This window comes from Capra hircus, chromosome 25 (genome assembly GCF_001704415.2).
Source record: "Capra hircus breed San Clemente chromosome 25, ASM170441v1, whole genome shotgun sequence".
NCBI lineage: Eukaryota > Metazoa > Chordata > Mammalia > Artiodactyla > Bovidae > Capra > Capra hircus.
In genome coordinates this window covers 27,231,849-27,250,410 of record NC_030832.1, presented here as the reverse complement: position 1 = coordinate 27,250,410, position 18,562 = coordinate 27,231,849, and the positions used below count along the sequence as shown (strand labels likewise).

Sequence of the window (18,562 nt, the reverse complement as noted above, 5' to 3'; positions counted from 1 at the left end):
TTGTTAAGAATTTCAAGATGGCCGGAGCAGAGCATTAATCTAAGCACAGCACCCTCCTGAGAGAGGAGCCCTGAGTGACTACACAGGTCACACACCCATGAAGCATGCAGTCTTGGTAGAATGACCAATCACAGGGCTTCCTGTGTTGTGAGACTTTCACTGCTAAAATCAGGAGGTTAGTTAGTTACTGTTAGTTGCTCAGTCGTGTCTGACTCTTTGCCACCCCATGGACTGTAGCCCACCAGGCTCCTCTGTCCATGGAATTCCCCAAGCAAGAATACTGGAGTGGATTGCCATTTCCTCCTCCAGGGGATCTTCCCAAGCCGGGTCTCCTGCATTGCAGACAAGTTCTTTACCTTTTGAGCTGAAAGGGAAGCCCCAAACCAGGACAGATGTGGGGCAAACCAGGTCTGTCGGTCACCCTACGAAGACTGAGATTCAGAGAAGAAGAATGTCTACATCCTAACACTCCTGGCTCACCATTCATTACCTCTGAGCCTTCATCTTCCCTCCTGTAGAGTGGCAGCAGTGATGCTGGCCCTGTGCACCTCCTCTAGTTGTGGTCAGAATGAATCTTTTTGTGAAGTGTGTATTATTTTTGAAGGTTCTGCAAAGGGCTTGTGGGAGAACTGACCTGGCAGCTGAGGGAATGTTGGTTTAGAAAGGGACGGATGATCCGGCCTCACCTGGCTGTGGGAGGGGCTGATGCCCAGTTCTGAGGTTCCATGGAACAGGTAGACAGCACCCCGATTCTCCTGCTCTCCCGGGGCCCCAATGGCCACATCCACCAGCCTGTCCCCATTCACATCCCCCAGCGCTGTCAGGGCTGCCCCAAAGCGGCCCCAGGGGTGGCCCGGCTCCCCTTGCAGGACAGCATCACACTTCCACTTAGCTCTCTGCAGAACAAAAATAGTGTCAGGTCCTACCCCAGGCGACCCTTCCATCCCACAGCCAGACCCCACCGAGCCCGGGTCTCATCACTACTCACCCCCCGGGGAAAGGGGCACACAGACACCTGGCCCCCTCGCATCTGCTCATAAAAATGGGGGGCCCCGATGAGGACCAGGTCAGGGCTGCCATCTCTGTTGACATCCACGGAGCAGAGGGAGGCCCCAAAGTAGGAGCCAATCTGAAAGAGATAAGGCCAAGATCACATACCTCTTCCCACCTAAAACAGGGCATGAGGGTTTTCTCCCTGTGACGTTTTCTCCCTCACGCCTGCTGAGGAAGGCCCTTTGGAGTGGATGAGATCCTCTCCCTGTTTCGTGATCAATCCTTGTTTCAATGTACTGCCAGCTGAAGGGCCTGTTATAGAGTTGATGGGTGGTGGTGAGGATTCACCCCAAACCATGTTCCAGGGAGATGATTAAGGTAGCAAAGAAGCTGGATATGAAAATACAGACAGGGGCTTCCCTGGTAGTCCAGTAGTTAAGAATCCACCTTCCAATGAAGAGAAAGCAGGTTCCATCCCTGGCTGGGGAACCAAGGTCCCACACGCTGTGGGACAACTAAGCCTGAGTACCATAACTACTGAGGCTGCACACCACAACTAGAGAGAAGCCTGCACCTGCGACCAAGAGTCCTCGAGCTGCTATGAAATATTCCATGCACTGCAAATAAGCCCCGGAGCAGCCAGAAATAAAATAAAATTGTTTTAATTTTAAAAAAAGAAAATATGGAGAGAAAAGCCTGGAAGACCACACGGGATATCCTTTCAATACGTTGGAAGTCTTTAGGGGGTAAATCAAAGTTGGCAGTCTGGCTAATAGGGAATCGACTGGCTTGGATTAAAAATAACTATTGTTACAGGAATTCTTTTCGCATGATATTGAGAAATAATGTTTACATTTTAAAAGAGTTTTAAAATATGTTCAAAAAATATCAAGATATGCTCTCTGTAAATGGGTAGACTTCATCCATAGAAATCACCTGTTTAGTCATTCATTCAACAAACAAAGGGTTGCTCTTTGCTAAGTGTGAGGCTGGGTGGTGGAGACGGTGCCTTCAAGGCTTTCAGTTCAGGAGGTTGAAAGGGAGAACAGTACCAGATAAAAGGGAGATGTATATGGAAATTTCTAATTTGTGGGGCAAGTTCAAGGAAGGAAAAGTGCAGATGGCATCAAGACAGTGACTCACTACTGTCTGATTTCTGCCCCACACACCTCTGAGGGCAGTCTCCTGATAGTCCGTGTATGTGCATGCTAAGTCCCTTCAATTGTGTCTGACACTTTGAGACCCTATGGATTGCAGCTCGCCACGCTCCTCTCTCCATGCAGAGGAGACTCTTGCCTGGATCCCCCAGGAGATCTTAATAGATTCTTGCCTGGATTTCTCAGGCAAGAATACTGGAGTGGGTTGCCATGCCCTCCTCCAGGGGATCTTCTCCAATCAGGGATCGAACCCATGTCTCCTGTGTTTCTTGCACTGCAGGAGGATTCTTTACTTCTGAGCCATCAGGGAAGCCCCACCACCAAGCCCCCGCCTGCTCCCCCATAGTTCAATAAAGGCATTTAAGCTTCATCATAAAGGCAATAGGATTTTTTTTTTTTTTTTGCTTTTAGGTCAAGTTTATTGGGTATAATTTCCACATAATAAAATTCAACCTTTTTACTACAGTTGTATGAGTTTTGACAAACACATAAATTCATGTAATTACCACGATGGTCAAGATTCAGGACAGTTTCCTCACTCCCAAAATATTCCCTTTTGCCGTAATCAACCTCTTTCCTCAGTCATCAGCCCCTGGCAACCACTGATCTGTTTTCTGTCCCTATAGTTTTGCCTTTTCCAGAATGTTATATAAAGGGAATTATACAGTAGGTAGCTTTTCAGATCTGGCTTCTTTCAACTAGAGTAAGCATTTGGGATTCATCCATATTGTTGTATGTATCATTAATTTGTTCTGATTTATTTCTGGCCAGTATTCCATTGTACAGACCACAGTTTGTTTATCCATTCCCCAGTTGAGGGATATTCGGGTTGATTCCAATTTGGGGCATTTATGAATAAAGCCACTAGAAACATTTATATATAGGTTTTCATGTGAATGTCTATTTTTATTTCTCCTGGATAAATACCTAAGAGTGTTATGGCAACTGTATACTGAACTTTATAAGATACTGATGAACTTTTCCAAAGTAGTCATTTTTCCAATGCCATTTTTCCATTCTGACAGCAATGTATGAGTGTTTTAGTTGCCACACATCCTTGCCAGTACTTGATATTGCAAGTTTATTTCTTTTTTATGGTAATCATACTAATAGGTGTGCAGTTGTATCTCACTATGATTTTAATTTGCATTTCTGTGATGATTTAATGATATGGGACATTTTTTCATGTGCTTATTTGCCATTCACATATCTTCTTTGGTTAAGTGTCTGTTCAAATATTCTGCTCATTTTTTAACTGAATTATTTGACTTCTTGTTGTTGAGTTTTGAGAATCCTTTATGTATTCTGGATATGTCTTTTGTCAGATATGTCATTTTATTTCAAATATGTCATTTTTAAAAAGGAAAGAAAATCTGCAGATATTTTCTTCTAGTCTGTAGCTTATCTGTTCATTCTCTTAATAAACAGAGCAAAACTTTTCTTAGTTATCCTTTTTTTTTCTTTATGGGCCATGTTTTCAGTGTTATATCTAAGAATTCTTCGACTAATACAAGGTCACAAAAATTTTCTCCTAATGTTTTCTTTCACAAGTATAATAGTTTTAGATTTTACACTTAGCTCTATAATCTATTTTGAATTAATCTTAACATGGATCAGTTGACAAGATATGTGTAGAAGGTTTTGTTTTCTTACTATGGGTGTTCAATTGTTTCAGCACCATTGAACTCTCCATTGAATTATCTTTGTGTCTTTATTGACAAGCAACTGACTATATATGTATCAGTTTACTTGAGGCCTATTCTGTTTCTCTGATATTCCTGCCACACTGTTCTGCTTACTGCAACTTTTACAGGAAGTCTTAAAATTCAGGTAGTCTATGAATCTTCCACTAAATACCTAATGGTATTTACCTAAGATCTTTATCAAACCTGTTTTGAATATTTACTTTCTTTGATTTTTTCATATAAATCTTAGAACCAGCTCATTAATTCTACAAATAAATTAGAATTTTGATTGGCATTGTGTTGCATCTATAGATCAACTTGAGAAGTAACATCTTAGCAATATTGAGTCTTCCAATCTATGAACACAGTATATCTTTCCATTTATTTAGGTCTTTGATTTCTCTCATCAGTGTTTTGTACATTTCAGGATAAAGATACTATACACATTTTATTAGATTTATACATAAGTATTTCATGGTCTGGGCTTCCCAGGTGGTACTAATAGTAAAGAACCCACCTGCCAGTGCAGGAGATTCAGGAGACACAGGTTCAATCCCTGAGTTGGGAAGATCCCCGGAGAAGGAAATGGCAACCCGCTCCAGTATTCTTGCCTGGAGAATCCCATGGACAGAGGAGCCTGGTGGGCTACAGTTCATAGGGTTGCAAAGAGTTGGACATGACTGAAGCAACTTAGCATGCATGCATGCATTTCATGGTCTTTGGTGCTACTGTAAATGATGCTGTTTTGTTTTGTTTTTTTAATTTAAATTTCCAAATATTCATTGCAGGCCTAGAAACACAACTGATTTTTACATGTTGATCTTGTATCCTGAGAAATTACTGAAATAACTTATTAGTTACATAATTTTTTAAAATAGATTCTTTGGGACTTCCCAGGCAAACAGCCATGTCCTTGGTAAATAGAGACAGTTTTATTTTTTCCTTTCCACTCTGCATGCTCTTTTTTCTTTTCTTTTCTTGCCTTATTGCACTGCTATGTCTTCCAGTATGATATCGAATAGGAGTGGTGAAAGTGGATATTCTTGCCTTGCTTCCAATTAGGAAAAATATTCTCTTTTACTTTTAAATATGATGCTAGTTGTAGGTTGCTGTTGTTGTTGTTTTAAATGTTCTTTCTCAGGTTGGGGAAGTTCCTTTTAATTCCTAATTTGCTGGTAACATCATGAAAGCATGTATTTTGTCAAATTCTTTCCCATATCTGTTAAGATTATTACTTTTTTCTTCTCTAGTCTGTTGTTATGGTGAATTACATTGATTTTTTTTCCCCCAGAATGGCTCTTTTAAATTGAGATAAAATTTACATTACAAAAGTAATCATTTTAAAGTATAAAATTTAGTGGGTTCTAGTATATTCACAATGTTATGTAACCATCGCCACCAATTCCAAAACATTTGCACCACCCTAGGAAGAAGCCCTATGTCTGTTAAAAGTCACTCCCAATCTGCCCCCTCCCTTTATATCCAGGCAAACACTAATCTACTTTCTGGCTCAATGAATTTGTCTACTCTGCACATTTCAGGTGAATTAAATCATATAATATGTGGTCTTTTGTGGCTGGCTTTTTAAATGTAGCATAAAGTTTTCAATGTTTATCCATGTTGTAGCATGTATCAACACTTCATACTTTTTATGGCTAAATAGTATTCCACTAAATGATCTACCCCATTTTGTTTATCTATTCATAAGTTGATGAACATCTAGGTTCCTTCCACATTTTAACTATTATGAATAATGCTGCTGTGAACATTCATGTATAAGCTTTAGTTGGAACAACTGTTTTCATTCTGGGAAAGGGTATACACTTAGGAGCAAAATTTCTGAGTCATATTGTAAATCTAGGGGCTTCCCCAGTGGCTCGGTGGAAAAGAATCCACCTGCCAATGCAGGAGAGGCAGATTCAATCCCTGTGTTGAGAAGAACCCCTGAAGGAGATGGTAACCCACTCCAGTATTCTTGCCTGGGAAATCCCATGGACAGAGAAACCTGGCAGGCTACAGTCCATGGGGGGGTCACAAAAGAGTCAGGCATGACTGAGCAACTAAATGACTAAACAACAACAATGGTAAATCTATAGTGAACTTAAACTGCCAAACTGTGTCCCATCGGTTCAGTTCAGTTCAGTTCAGTCACTCAGTCGTGTCCTACTCTTTGCGACCCCATGAATCGCAGCACGCCAGGCCTCCCTGTCCATCACCAACACTCAGAGTTCACTCAGACTCGGGTCCATCGAGTCAGTGATGCCATCCAGCCATCTCATCCTCTGTCGTCCCCTTCTCCTCCTGCCCCCAGTCCCTCCCAGCATCAGAGTCTTTTCCAGTGAGTCAACCCTTCACATGAGGTGGTCAAAGTACTGGAGTTTCAGCTTTAGCATCATTTCTTCCAAAGAAATCCCAGGGTTGATCTCCTTTAGAATGGACTGGTTGGATCTCCTTGCAGTCCAAGGGACTCTCAAGAGTCTTCTCCAACACCACAGTTCAAAAGCATCAATTCTTTGGCGCTCAGCCTTCTTCACAGTCCATAGGAGCTGTATTATTTTACAGTCCCAGCAGCAAAGTATGAAGGTTTCAATTTCTCCACATTCTCACCAACATATGTTAGTTTTCATGTTTTTTTTTTCTTTTTAAATAGCCTTTCTACTACTATTTCTATTGTGGTTTTTGACTTGCATTTCCCTAATGACTAGTAATGTCAAACATCTTTTCGTGTTCTTATTGGCCATTTGTATATCTTATCTGAAGAAAAATCTATCTGAATCCTTTGCCCATTTTTAAATGAGGTTGTCCTTTTATTGTTAAATTGTAAAAGCTCTTTATATATTCTAAATACCAGATCTTTATCAGATATATGACTTGGAAATAGTTTCTCCCACTCTTTTCATTTTCTTTACAGTGTAATTTGATGCTCAAAGGTTTTTAATTTAATGAAGTCCAGCTTACCTATTTTATATTTGCTTGTGTTTATGGTGGAATGTTCAAAAACTCATTGCCAAGGTTACAGAAATTCACCTAAGAATCCCTCTAAGAGGTTTATAGGTTTTATTCTTACATTTAGGTTTTTGATCCTTTTTAAATTAATTTTTGTATATTGTGAAGTAAGGATCCAAATTTATCCATTTGAATGTGGATATCCAGTTAACCCAACATTTTTTTTGAAAATCTTTTTTTCTTTAGTGAATGAACTTGACACCTTTATTGAAAATCAACTGGTTGTAGTTATATGGGCTTATTTCTGGACTCTCAGTTCTATTCCATTGATCTATAGGTCTGTCCTTAGCTGTACCATCCTGTCTTGATTACTGTAACTTTAAAGTAAGCCCCAAATTGGAAACTTTGACTCCTCCAAAACTTAATTCTTCTTTTTCAAGATTATTTTGGCTACTATGGGTCTCTTGCATTTTCATATGAACTTTAGAATCAGTTGGCCCATTTCTGCAACATTGTTGAACAAGCCCTATATTCCTGGGATAAACCACACTTGGTCATGATGTATTATTCTTTTTATAGATTGCTGAATTCAAGTTGCTAACACTTTCTTAAAAACAGTTTTTGCAGGGGTGATATTCAAAATACTGAATTCCTAGGACTGCTCAGGCAGCAACCACAGGCTTAGCTGAAGTACATCCTAGAAGTCTTCTGAGTCAGGTCGTATCTGGTGTCATAGTTGCTAGATTATGGCGAAGTTCAAAGAGTACTGGGTGAGGGGACCAGAGTGCATGGTGGGGGTAGGGAGAGAGAAGGGGAAGGATGTCTCAACGAAGCAGCTATTTATTGACAGATATAGAATTATTTCAATATTTTAATAACTAATATGGTTTACTTGTTAGAAAAAGTGAAAGTGTTAATCACTCAGTCATGTCCCACTCTTTCCGACCCCAAGGATCGAACTCAGGTCTTCCACATTGCAGGCAGATTCTTTACCGTCGGAGCCATTAGGGAAGCTCATCCTGGCTATGGACTGGTCAAATGCCAGTTTTGTGTACAGATAGACTCGTAGAGAGCTCTGGACAGGTCAAGTGTTGGTATTTACTATTATCAGAAAAGTGAGGACACAATATTCTCAAATGCAAGTTTGTCCCAAAGTTGGTCCCCCTGCTCTCTAGCTTAAAGTCCTCTGAAATCTGCTTTACAAAACTCTGCCACACCTTATATGTATGACTGAATCCCTTTGCTGTTCACCTGAAACTATCAAATATTGATAATCAGCTCTATTCCAATACAAAATACAAAGTTTAATTTAAAAAAAAAACAACAACTCTGCCCCATTGGCACCTGGTGATGCCCATCCTGGAAGCCTTTAGTCCCCAGGGTACTTCTGTTGGTACATCCGTGCCCCACACACTCGGCACTCACCTGGCTTCCCTTGATTTCAGCGTTTTTCTCCCAAACACCTGCATTCTGTCTGAATATCACCACCAGGCCAATGTGCTGATATCGAGGTGCTCCCAGAAACAAGTTTTGCACCCAGTTCCGCGAGGTGACTTCGGCAGCATAACCTGAAGATGATGAATTAAGAGGAGAAGGTGCTTTCCCTTAGAGAATCTGCCCCCACCAACAGGACTGTCCCGTGAGTAGGGGCAACCGTGAGTGGTTGTGAGACTGGGGTAATTGAACCCGGCACTCTATTCCTCTTCATTTGTTGTTGTTGGTAGTGGTATTATTGTTTAGTCACTAAGTCATATCCAACTGTTTTTGACTCCATGAACTGTAGCCCGCCAGGCTCCTCTGCCCAAGGGATTCTCCAAGCAAGAATACTGGAGTGGGTTGCCATTTCCTTCTCCAGGGGATCTTCCCAACCCAGGGATTGGACCCAAGTCTCCTGCATTGGCAGACAGATTCTTTACCTCTGAGTCACCAGGGAAGCCCATTCCTCTTCATTAGCATAATTAAAATGAAGTTTTGACATTTCTGTCTTTAAACCTATCCCAAGAGCCTGTGAAAGATCCAAGGACATCTACACTGGTTAAATTATGCCATATCCGGACCTCTTCTTAGAGTAACTGCCTTCTCTACTTACCCAAGTAAGCATCATTCATGTCTGAATCTATCCTGCTTGTATTGATGAAGGTGATTTTATCCTTTGATGTATGCAGAAAGGCTCCACCAGCCCAGTCAAAGCTCCCCACAGCACCCAGCAAAGGACCATCCTGGGAAAGAAGGTAGAATAAGATTAAGATATCTAGAGCTTCAGTGCCATCAAAATCCCAATGGCATTTTTCACAGAAATAGAACAAACAATCCTAAAATTTGCATGGAATCACAAAAGATCCCAAATAACCAAAGCATTTTGAGAAAAAGAACAAGTTAGAGGCATCACACCTCCTGGATTCAAACTATATTGCAAAGCTATAGTAATCAAAACAGTATGATATTGTCATAAAAATAGACACATAAGTTAATGGAACAGAATAGAGAGCTGTTTATATATGAATGTATATAAACCCATACATATGTTGTTCTTATGTACTGTGGGCTTCCCTGACAGCTCAGTGGTAAAGAGTCTGCCTGCAATGCAGGAGACATGGGTTCAATCCCTGAGTTGGGAAGATCCTCTCAAGAAGGAAATGGCAATCCACTCCAGTATTCTTTTCTGGGAAATCTCATGGACAGAGGAGCCTGGTAGGCTAAAGTCCATGGGGTCAAAGAAGAGTAGGACATGACTTAGTGAATTTACAACAAAGGAGAGAATAATATACAGAGGTGAAAGGATAGTCTCTTCAATAAATGGTTTTGGGAAAATAAGACAGCCGCATGCAAAAGAATGAACCTGGACCACTATTTTACACTATTCATAAAGATCAATTCAGAATGGATAAAAGACTTGAACATAAGGTCAGAAACCATAAAACGCCAAGAAGAAAACATAGGTAGTAATCTCCTTGACATCAGTCTTGGCGATGATTGTTTGAACTTAACACCAAAAACAAAATAAGCAGTGAGACTACATTAACTAAAAAGCTTCTGCATAGCAAAGGAAACCAACAACAAAATTAAAAGGTAACCTATAGAGCAGGAGAAAATATTTTCAAATAATATATCATATATCCATATTTGGGTTAATACCCAAAATATATAAAGAACTCATACAACTCAAAAGTTTGTTTTAAAACCTGACTTTAAAATGGGCATTTACTTTATTGTTTTGGGTCCGGGTTTATATGCCCTTTTTGTGTTTCCTGTCTAGAGAATATCCTTTAGTATTTATTGGAGAGCTGGTTTGGTGGTACTGAATTCTCTCAGCTTTTGCTTGTCTGGAAAGCTTTTGATTTCTCCTTCATATGTGAATGAGATCCTTGCTGGGTACAGTAATCTGGGCTGTAGGTTATTTTCTTTCATCACTTTAAGTATGTCTTGCCATTCCCTCCTGGCCTGAAGAGTTTCTATTGAAAGATCTGCAGCTATCCTTATGGGAATCCCCTTGTGTGTTATTTGTTGTTTTTCCCTTGCTGCTTTTAATATTTGTTCTTTGTGTCTGGTCTTTGTTAATTTGATTAATATATGTCTTGGGGTGTTTCACCTTGGGTTTATCCTGTTTGGAACTCTCTGTGTTTCTTGGACTTGGGTGATTATTTCCTTCCCCATTTTAGGGAAGTTTTCAACTATTATCTCCTCAAGAATTTTCTCATGGTCTTTCTTTTTGCCTTCTTCTTCTGGGACTCCTATAATTCGAATGTTGGAGCGTTTCATATTGTCCTGGAGGTCTCTGAGGTTGTCCTCATTTCTTTTAATTCGTTTTTCTTTTTTCCTCTCTGATTCATTTATTTCTACCATTCTATCTTCTATTTCACTAATCGTATCTTCTGCCTCCGTTATTCTACTATTTGTTGCCTCCAGAGTGTTTCTGATCTCATTTATTGCATTATTCATTATATATTGACTCTTTTTTATTTCTTCTAGGTCCTTGTTAAACCTTTCTTGCATCTTTTCAATCCTTGTCTCTAGGCTATTTATCTGTGATTCCATTTTGATTTCAAGATTTTGGATCATTTTCACTATCAATATTTGGAATTCTTTCTCTGGTAGATTCCCTATCTCCTCCTCTTTGGTTGGTTTGGTAGGCATTTCTCCTGTTCCTTTACCTGCTGGGTATTCCTCTGTCTCTTCATCTTGGTTATACTGCTGCATTTGGGGTAGCCTTTCTATATTCTGGGAATTTGTGGAGTTCTCTTTATTATGGAGTTTCCTCGCTGTGCGTAAATGGCAACGGGATCACACTTATCAATAATTACCTTAAACATAAATGGGTTGAATGCCCCAACCAAAAGGCAAAGACTGCTGAATGGATACAAAAAAAAGATCCCTATATATGCCGCCTACAAGAGACCCACCTCAAAACAACGGACACATACAGACTGAAAGTGAAGGGCTGGAAAAAGATATTCCACGCAAATAGAGACCAAAAGAAAGCAGGAGTAGCAATACTCATCTCCAATAAAAATAGACTTTAAAACAAAGGCTGTGAAAAGAGACAAAGAAAGCCACTACATAATGATCAAAGGATCAATCCAAGAAGAAGATATAACAATTATAAATATATATGCACCCAACATAGGAGCACCGCAATATGTAAGACAAATGTTAACAAGCATGAAAGGAGAAATTAACAATAACACAATAATAGTGGGAGACTTTAATACCCCACTCACACCCATGGACAGATCAACTAAACAGAAAATTAACAAAGAAACGCAAACTTTAAATGATACAATAGACCAGTTAGGCCTAACTGATATCTATAGGACATTTTACCCCAAAACAATGAATTTCACCTTTTTCTCAAGTGCTCATGGAACCTTTTCCAGGATAGATCACATCCTGGGCCATAAATCTAACCTTGATAAATTTTAAATAATCGAAATCATTCCAAGCATCTTTTCTGACCATAATGCACTAAGATTAGATCTCAATTACAGGAAAAAAACTATTAAAAATCCCAACATATGGAGGCTGAACAACACGCTTCTGAATAACCAACAAATCACAGAAGAAATCAAAAAAGAAATCAAATTATGCATAGAAATGAATGAAAATGAAAACACAACAACCCCAAACCTGTGGGACACTATAAAAGCAGTGCTTAGAGGAAAGTTCATAGCAATACAGACATACCTCAAGAAACAAGAAAAAAGTCAAATAAATAACCTAACTCTACACCGAAAGCAACTAGAAAAGGAAGAAATGGAGAACCCCAGAGTTAGTAGAAGGAAAGAAATCTTAAAAATTAGGGCAGAAATAAATGCAAAAGAAACAAAAGAGACCATAGCAAAAATCAACAAAGCCAAAAGCTGGTTCTTTGAAAGGATAAATAAAATTGACAAACCATTAGCCAGACTCATCAAGAAACAAAGGGAGAAGAATAAAATCAATAAAATTAGAAATGAAAATGGAGAGATCACAACAGACAACACAGAAATACAAAGGATCATAAGAGACTACTATCAGCAATTATATGCCAATAAAATGGACAATATGGAAGAAATGGACAAATTCTTAGAAAAGTACAACTTTCCAAAACTGAACCAGGAAGAAATAGAAAATCCTAACAGACCCATCACAAGCACAGAAATTAAAACTGTAATCAGAAATCTTCCAGCAAACAAAAGCCCATACAAACAAATTTCGAGAAGAGCTAACACCTATCCTACTGAAACTCTTCCAGAAAATTGCAGAGGAAGGTAAACTTCCAAACTCATTCTATGAGGCCACCATCACCCTAATACCAAAACCTGACAAAGACACCACAAAAAAAGAAAACTACAGGCCAATATCACTGATGAACATAGATGCAAAAATTTCCAACAAAATTCTAGCAATCAGAATCCAACAACACATTAAAAAGATCATACACCATGACCAAGTGGGCTTTATCCCAGGGATGCAAGGATTCTTCAATATCCACAAATCAATCAATGTAATTCACCACATTAACAAATTGAAAAATAAAAGCCATATGATTATCTCAATAGATGCAGAGAAGGCTTGACAAAATTCAACATCCATTTATGATAAAAACTCTTCGGAAAGCAGGAATAGAAGGAACATACCTCAACATAATAAAAGCTATATATGACAAACCCACAGCAAACATTATCCTCAATGGTGAAAAATTGAAAGCATTTCCCCTAAAGTCAGGAACAAGACAAGGGTGCCCACTTTCACTGCTACTATTCAACATAGTTCTGGAAGTTTTGGCCATAGCAATCAGAGCAGAAAAAGAAATAAAAGGAATCCGAATTGGAAAAGAAGAAGTAAAACTCTCACTGTTTGCAGATGATATGATCCTCTACATAGAAAATCCTAAAGACTCCACCAGAAAATTACTAGAGCTAATCAATGAATATAGTAAAGTCGCAGGATATAAAATCAACACTCAGAAATCCCTTGCGCTCCTATACAGCAATAATGAGAAAGTAGAAAAAGAAATTAAGGAAACAATTCCATTTACCATTGCAACAAAAAGAATAAAATACTTAGGAATATACCTACCTAAAGAAGCTAAAGACCTATATATAGAAAACTATAAAACACTGATGAAAGAAAAGAGGACACTAATAGATGGAGAAATATACCATGTTCATGGATTGGAAAAATCAATATAGTGAAAATGAGTATACTACCCAAAGCAATCTACAGATTCAATGCAATCCCTATCAAGCTACCAGCGGTATTTTTCACAGAACTAGAACAAATAATTTCAAGGTTTGTATGGAAATACAAAAAACCTCGAATAGCCAAAGCAATCTTTAGAAAGAAGAATAGAACTGGAGGAATCAACTTGCCTGACTTCAGGCTCTACTACAAAGCCACAGTCATCAAGACAGTATGGTACTGGCACAAAGACAGAAATATAGATCAATGGAACAAAATAGAAAGCCCAGAGATAAATCCACACACCTATGGACACCTTATCTTCAACAAAGGAGGCAAGAATATACAATGGAGTAAAGACAATCTCTTTAACAAGTGGTGCTGGGAAAACTGGTCAACTACTTGTAAAAGAATGAAACTAGATCACTTTCTAACACCACACACACAAATAAACTCAAAATGGATTAAAGATCTAAATGTAAGACCAGAAACTATAAAATTCCTAGAGGAGAACATAGGCAAAACACTCTCCGACATAAATCACAACAGGATCCTCTATGATCCACCTCCCAGAATACTGGAAATAAAAGCAAAAATAAACAAATGGGATATAATTAAAATTAAAAGCTTCTGCACAACAAAGGAAACTATAAGTAAGGTGAAAAGACAGCCTTCTGAGTGGGAGAAAACAATAGCAAATGAAGCAACTGACAACTAATCTCAAAAATATACAAGCAACTTATGCAGCTCAACTCCAGAAAAATAAATGACGAATCAAAAAATGGGCCAAAGAACTAAATAGGCATTTCTCCAAAGAAGACATACGGATGGCTAACAAACACATGAAAAGATGCTCAACATCACTCATTATCAGAGAAATGCAAATCAAGACCACAATGAGATACCCTTTCACACCAGTCAGAATGGCTGCCATCCAAAAGTCTACAAGCAATAAATGCTGGAGAGGATGTGGAGAAAAGGGAACCCTCTTACACTGTTGGTGGGAATGCAAACTAGTACAGCCACTATGGAGAACAGTGTGGAGATTCCTTAAAAAATTGCAAATAGAGCTGCCTTATGACCCAGCAATCCACTTCTGGGCATACACACTGAGGAAACTAGAATTGAAAGAAACACATGTACCCCAATGTTCACTGCAGCACTGTTTATAATAGCCAGGACATGGAAACAACCTAGATGTTCATCAGCAGATGAATGGATAAGAAAGCTGTGGTGCATATACACAATGGAGTATTACTCAGCCATTAAAAAGAATACATTTGAATCAGTTCTGATGAGATGGATGAAACTCGAGCCAATTATACAGAGTGAAGTAAGCCAGAAAGAAAAACACCAATACAGTATAGTGAGACATATATACGGAATTTAGAATGATGGTAATGATGACCCTGTATGCAAGACAGCAAAAGAGACACAGATGTATAGAACGGACTTTTGGACTCTGAGGGAGAGGGAGAGGGAGAGGGTGGGAGGATTTGGGAGAATGGCATTGAAACATGTATACTATCATGTAAGAAATGAAGTGCCAGTCTATGTTCGACACGGGATGCTTGGGGCTGGTGCATGGGGATGATCCAGAGAGATGATATGGGGTGGGAGGTGGGAGGGGGATTCAGGATTAGGAGCTCGTATACACCCGTGGTGGATTCATGTCAATGTATGGCAAAACCAATACAGTATTGTAAAGTAAAATAAAGTAAAAATAAAATTTTAAATAAATAAAAAATAAAAAGGGCAGATCTGAAAAGACATTTTTCTGAAGAAGGCATATAGATGGCTAAGACATACATGAAAAAAATGCTCAACATCACTAATCATCAAGGAAATGCAAACCAAAATGACAATGAGCTATCACTTCACACCTGTTGGAATGGCTGTCATCACAAACAGAAGAAATAAGTGTTGCTGAGGATGTGAAGAAAAAGGAAACATTATATACAGTGGAAGAGTAATTGGTACAGCCACTACGGAAAAGAGTAAGGAGTATCCTCAGATTTTTTAATTAAAACTACTGTGATCCCAGCAATCATACTTCTGGGTAAATATCCAAAAGAAATGAAAATACTAACTTGAAAAGGTATCTGGGACTTCCCTGGTGGTTCAGGGGTTAAGAATCCTCCTGCCAGTGTAGGGGACACAAGTTCAATCCCTGGTCTGGGAAAGTCCCACATACTGTAGAGCAACTAAGCCCATGCACCTCAGGTACTGAAGCCCATGCGCCTAGAGACCATGCTCTGCAACAAGAGTAGCCACTGCAGTGAGAAGCCTGTGCACTGCAACTAGAGAGTAGCCCCTGCTCGCCACAACTAGAGAAAGCCCGTGTGCAGCAGCGAAGACCCAGCACAATCAAACATAAATAAATTAGCTTTTAAATGATACTACTGAACTTGTTTTCAAAGCAGAAACAAACTCACAGACATAGAAAACATATTTATGATTACCAAAGAGGAAAGTGGGAGAAGGGATAAATTAGGAAATTGGGATTTATAGATACACACTACTCTATGACCAACCTAAACAGCATATTGAAAAGCAGAGACATTACTTTGCTGACTAAGGTCCGTCTGGTCAAGGCTATGGTTTTTCCAGTGGTCGTATATGGATGCAAGATTTGGACTGTGAAGAAAGCTGAGCACCAATCGATGCTTTTGAAATGTGGTGTTGGAGAAGACTCTTGAGAGTCCCTTGGACTGCAAGGAGATCCAACCAGTCCATTCTAAAGGAGATCAGCCCTCGGATTTCTTTGGAAGGAAGGATGCTGAAGCTGAAACTCCAGTACTTTGGCCACCTCATGCGAAGAGTTGACTCATTGGAAAAGACTCTGATGCTGGGAGGGATTGGGGGCAGGAGGAGAAGGGGCCGACAGAGGATGAGATGGCTGGATGGCATCACTGACTCGATAGACACGAGTCTGAGTGAACTCCGAGAGTTGGTGATGGACAGGGAGGCCAGGCGTGCTGCGATTCATGGGGTCGCAAAGAGTCAGACACAACTGAGCAACTGAACTGAACTGAACTGAACTACTATATATAAAACAGATGTAAGAATTAAAAATTTTAAAATAAAAAAAAAAATAAATTAAAAAAAATAAAAAATAAAAAATAAAACAGATGAACAACAAGGTCCTACTGTGTAGCACAGGGAACTGTATTCAATATCTTATTATAGGCTATAATGGAAAAGAATATGAAAAGGAATATAAATATATATATACATATATATATATGAGAGAGAGAGAACTGAATCACTTTGCTGTACACCAGAAATCAATACAATACTGTAAATTAGCCATACTTCAATTTTAAAAAAAGAAAAAAGATGTACCTCCCAACAGGTACCCATCACAGAGAAATAGCCCCCAAACCTTCGCACCTCTTCTCCCGCTTTGTCTCACCCCTCAACTCCAATTAAACAAAAGACCACTTACGGAGGTGAAGGCAGCACTGAAACCTTCCTGAGACATCTCATATTCAAAGGAACTGGTACTTCCTGTCTGTGTACCTGTGAAGAAAAGAACACTCTACATTAAAGAAAGCAGAAAAACCGAGAACAGGGGCTGGAAACTCAAATGCTATAGCAACCAGACAAAAGGAGCCTCAGATGAGAGCCATACAACCCACTCTCCTTATTTTTACATTTCCTCTGTTATGCTTTTGTTTTTCATTTAAGTTACAGTTAATCTACAACATTAATGTCAGTTTCAGGTGACAGCATAGTGATTCAGTATTTTCACAGATTATCCTCCTTTATAGGTTATTGCAAGATAATGGCTATAATTTATATCTTTGTTGCTTATCTAGCCGTATTGCTGTTGTTCAGTCACTAAGTTGTGTCCAACTCTTTGCACCCCCATAAACTGCACCACAATTTATGGTTTCTCTGTCCTTCACTGTCTCCTGGAGTTTGCTCAAATTCATCTCCATTGAGTCTGTGATGCCCTGCAACCATCTTATCCTCTGTCACTCCTTTCTCCTGCCTTCAATATTCCCCAGCATCAGGGTCTTTCCAATGAGTCAGCTCTTTGCATCAGGTGGTCAAAGTATTAGAGTTTCAGCTTCAGTATCAGTCCTTCTAGTGAATTTTCAGAGTTGATTCCCTTTAGGTTTGATCTCCTTGCTGTCCAAGGGACTCCCAAGAGTCTTCTCCAGCACCACAATTCAAAAGCATCAATTCTTTGGTGCTCAGCCTTCTTTATGATCCAACTCTCACATGACTACTAGAAAAACCATAGCTTTGACTATATGGACCATTGTCGGCATGTGGCCCCTTTTTGATACTTATTTTTATTTATTCGGCTACACTGGCTCTTCGATATGGATGCAGGATCCAGTTCCCTGACCAGGGATCAAACCTTGACTACCAGGATTGGGAACATGGAGTCTTAACCACTAGACCACCAGGGAAGGCCGCATATGCCCCTTTTAAAGGGATGGTGGCTCTTTGGTTCCAACTATTTTTTGTCCAGTGGGTATATGGTCCTCAAGGTGTCTAATCTTCCAAATTTTCAAGAGAAACCATAAATCCAGACTGTATGTGAACATTCCCCCAATTTTTAAATTCTTTCCTTAAACAAACATTTATTGAACATCCTTCATGCACCAGGCATTATTCTAAGCACTGGAGATGCAGCAGTGAACCAAACAGACAAATGTTGGCAACACATCCAAATTTGGGGAAAATACCACATGGGATTTGTCTCCCCTACCCTCTAATTTTGCAGCCTGTAGCCAAGACTTGCGAAATTAGATCTTTCTGTTTCAAAGAAATGGAGTGAGAGGCCAGAGTTGTTGAGAACTGGAGGAAGAAGAGAGTTGATGATGAGGGTCAGAATGCCAAGGGTTAGGAGGTCCTTGTTTCTAGAGGGAAATACGTGTTTGGAGGTAAGGGGCTGCCTTTGGAGCTGCTCCAGGACTACAAAACCTTAGCTTACCCTCAATCGCAAAGATCTTTTCCTGAAGCTGGTTCTGAATGGTCTTCAGAGCTTCAAAGTTATTCACCTGGAACACGTGATCAGCAGGCGGCTTAGATGCAATAGTATCGAGCTCCTTTCGAGATTTCTTACTGTTAAAAGCATCTCCCACCTGTTACCAAAAAACAGAG

At 39.5% G+C, this 18,562-nt stretch overlaps 1 protein-coding gene across 3 annotated transcripts in view; it reads right to left on the bottom strand.

Annotated features, from left to right (window-relative positions):
• The window catches only part of ITGAM (integrin subunit alpha M), a 44,089-nt gene that overhangs the window by 14,946 nt on the left and 10,581 nt on the right, over window positions 1–18,562 (bottom strand). For all 3 annotated transcript variants that reach the window (XM_005697735.3, XM_013974831.2, XM_018040558.1), the window contains exons 9-14: window positions 18,393–18,543; window positions 16,890–16,963; window positions 8,871–9,000; window positions 8,207–8,349; window positions 989–1,129; window positions 687–896 (exon numbers count right to left, since the gene is read on the bottom strand). In XM_005697735.3, coding sequence (XP_005697792.2) covers window positions 687–896; window positions 989–1,129; window positions 8,207–8,349; window positions 8,871–9,000; window positions 16,890–16,963; window positions 18,393–18,543 — 849 coding nt within the window. The remainder of the gene's footprint in view (window positions 1–686; window positions 897–988; window positions 1,130–8,206; window positions 8,350–8,870; window positions 9,001–16,889; window positions 16,964–18,392; window positions 18,544–18,562) is intronic.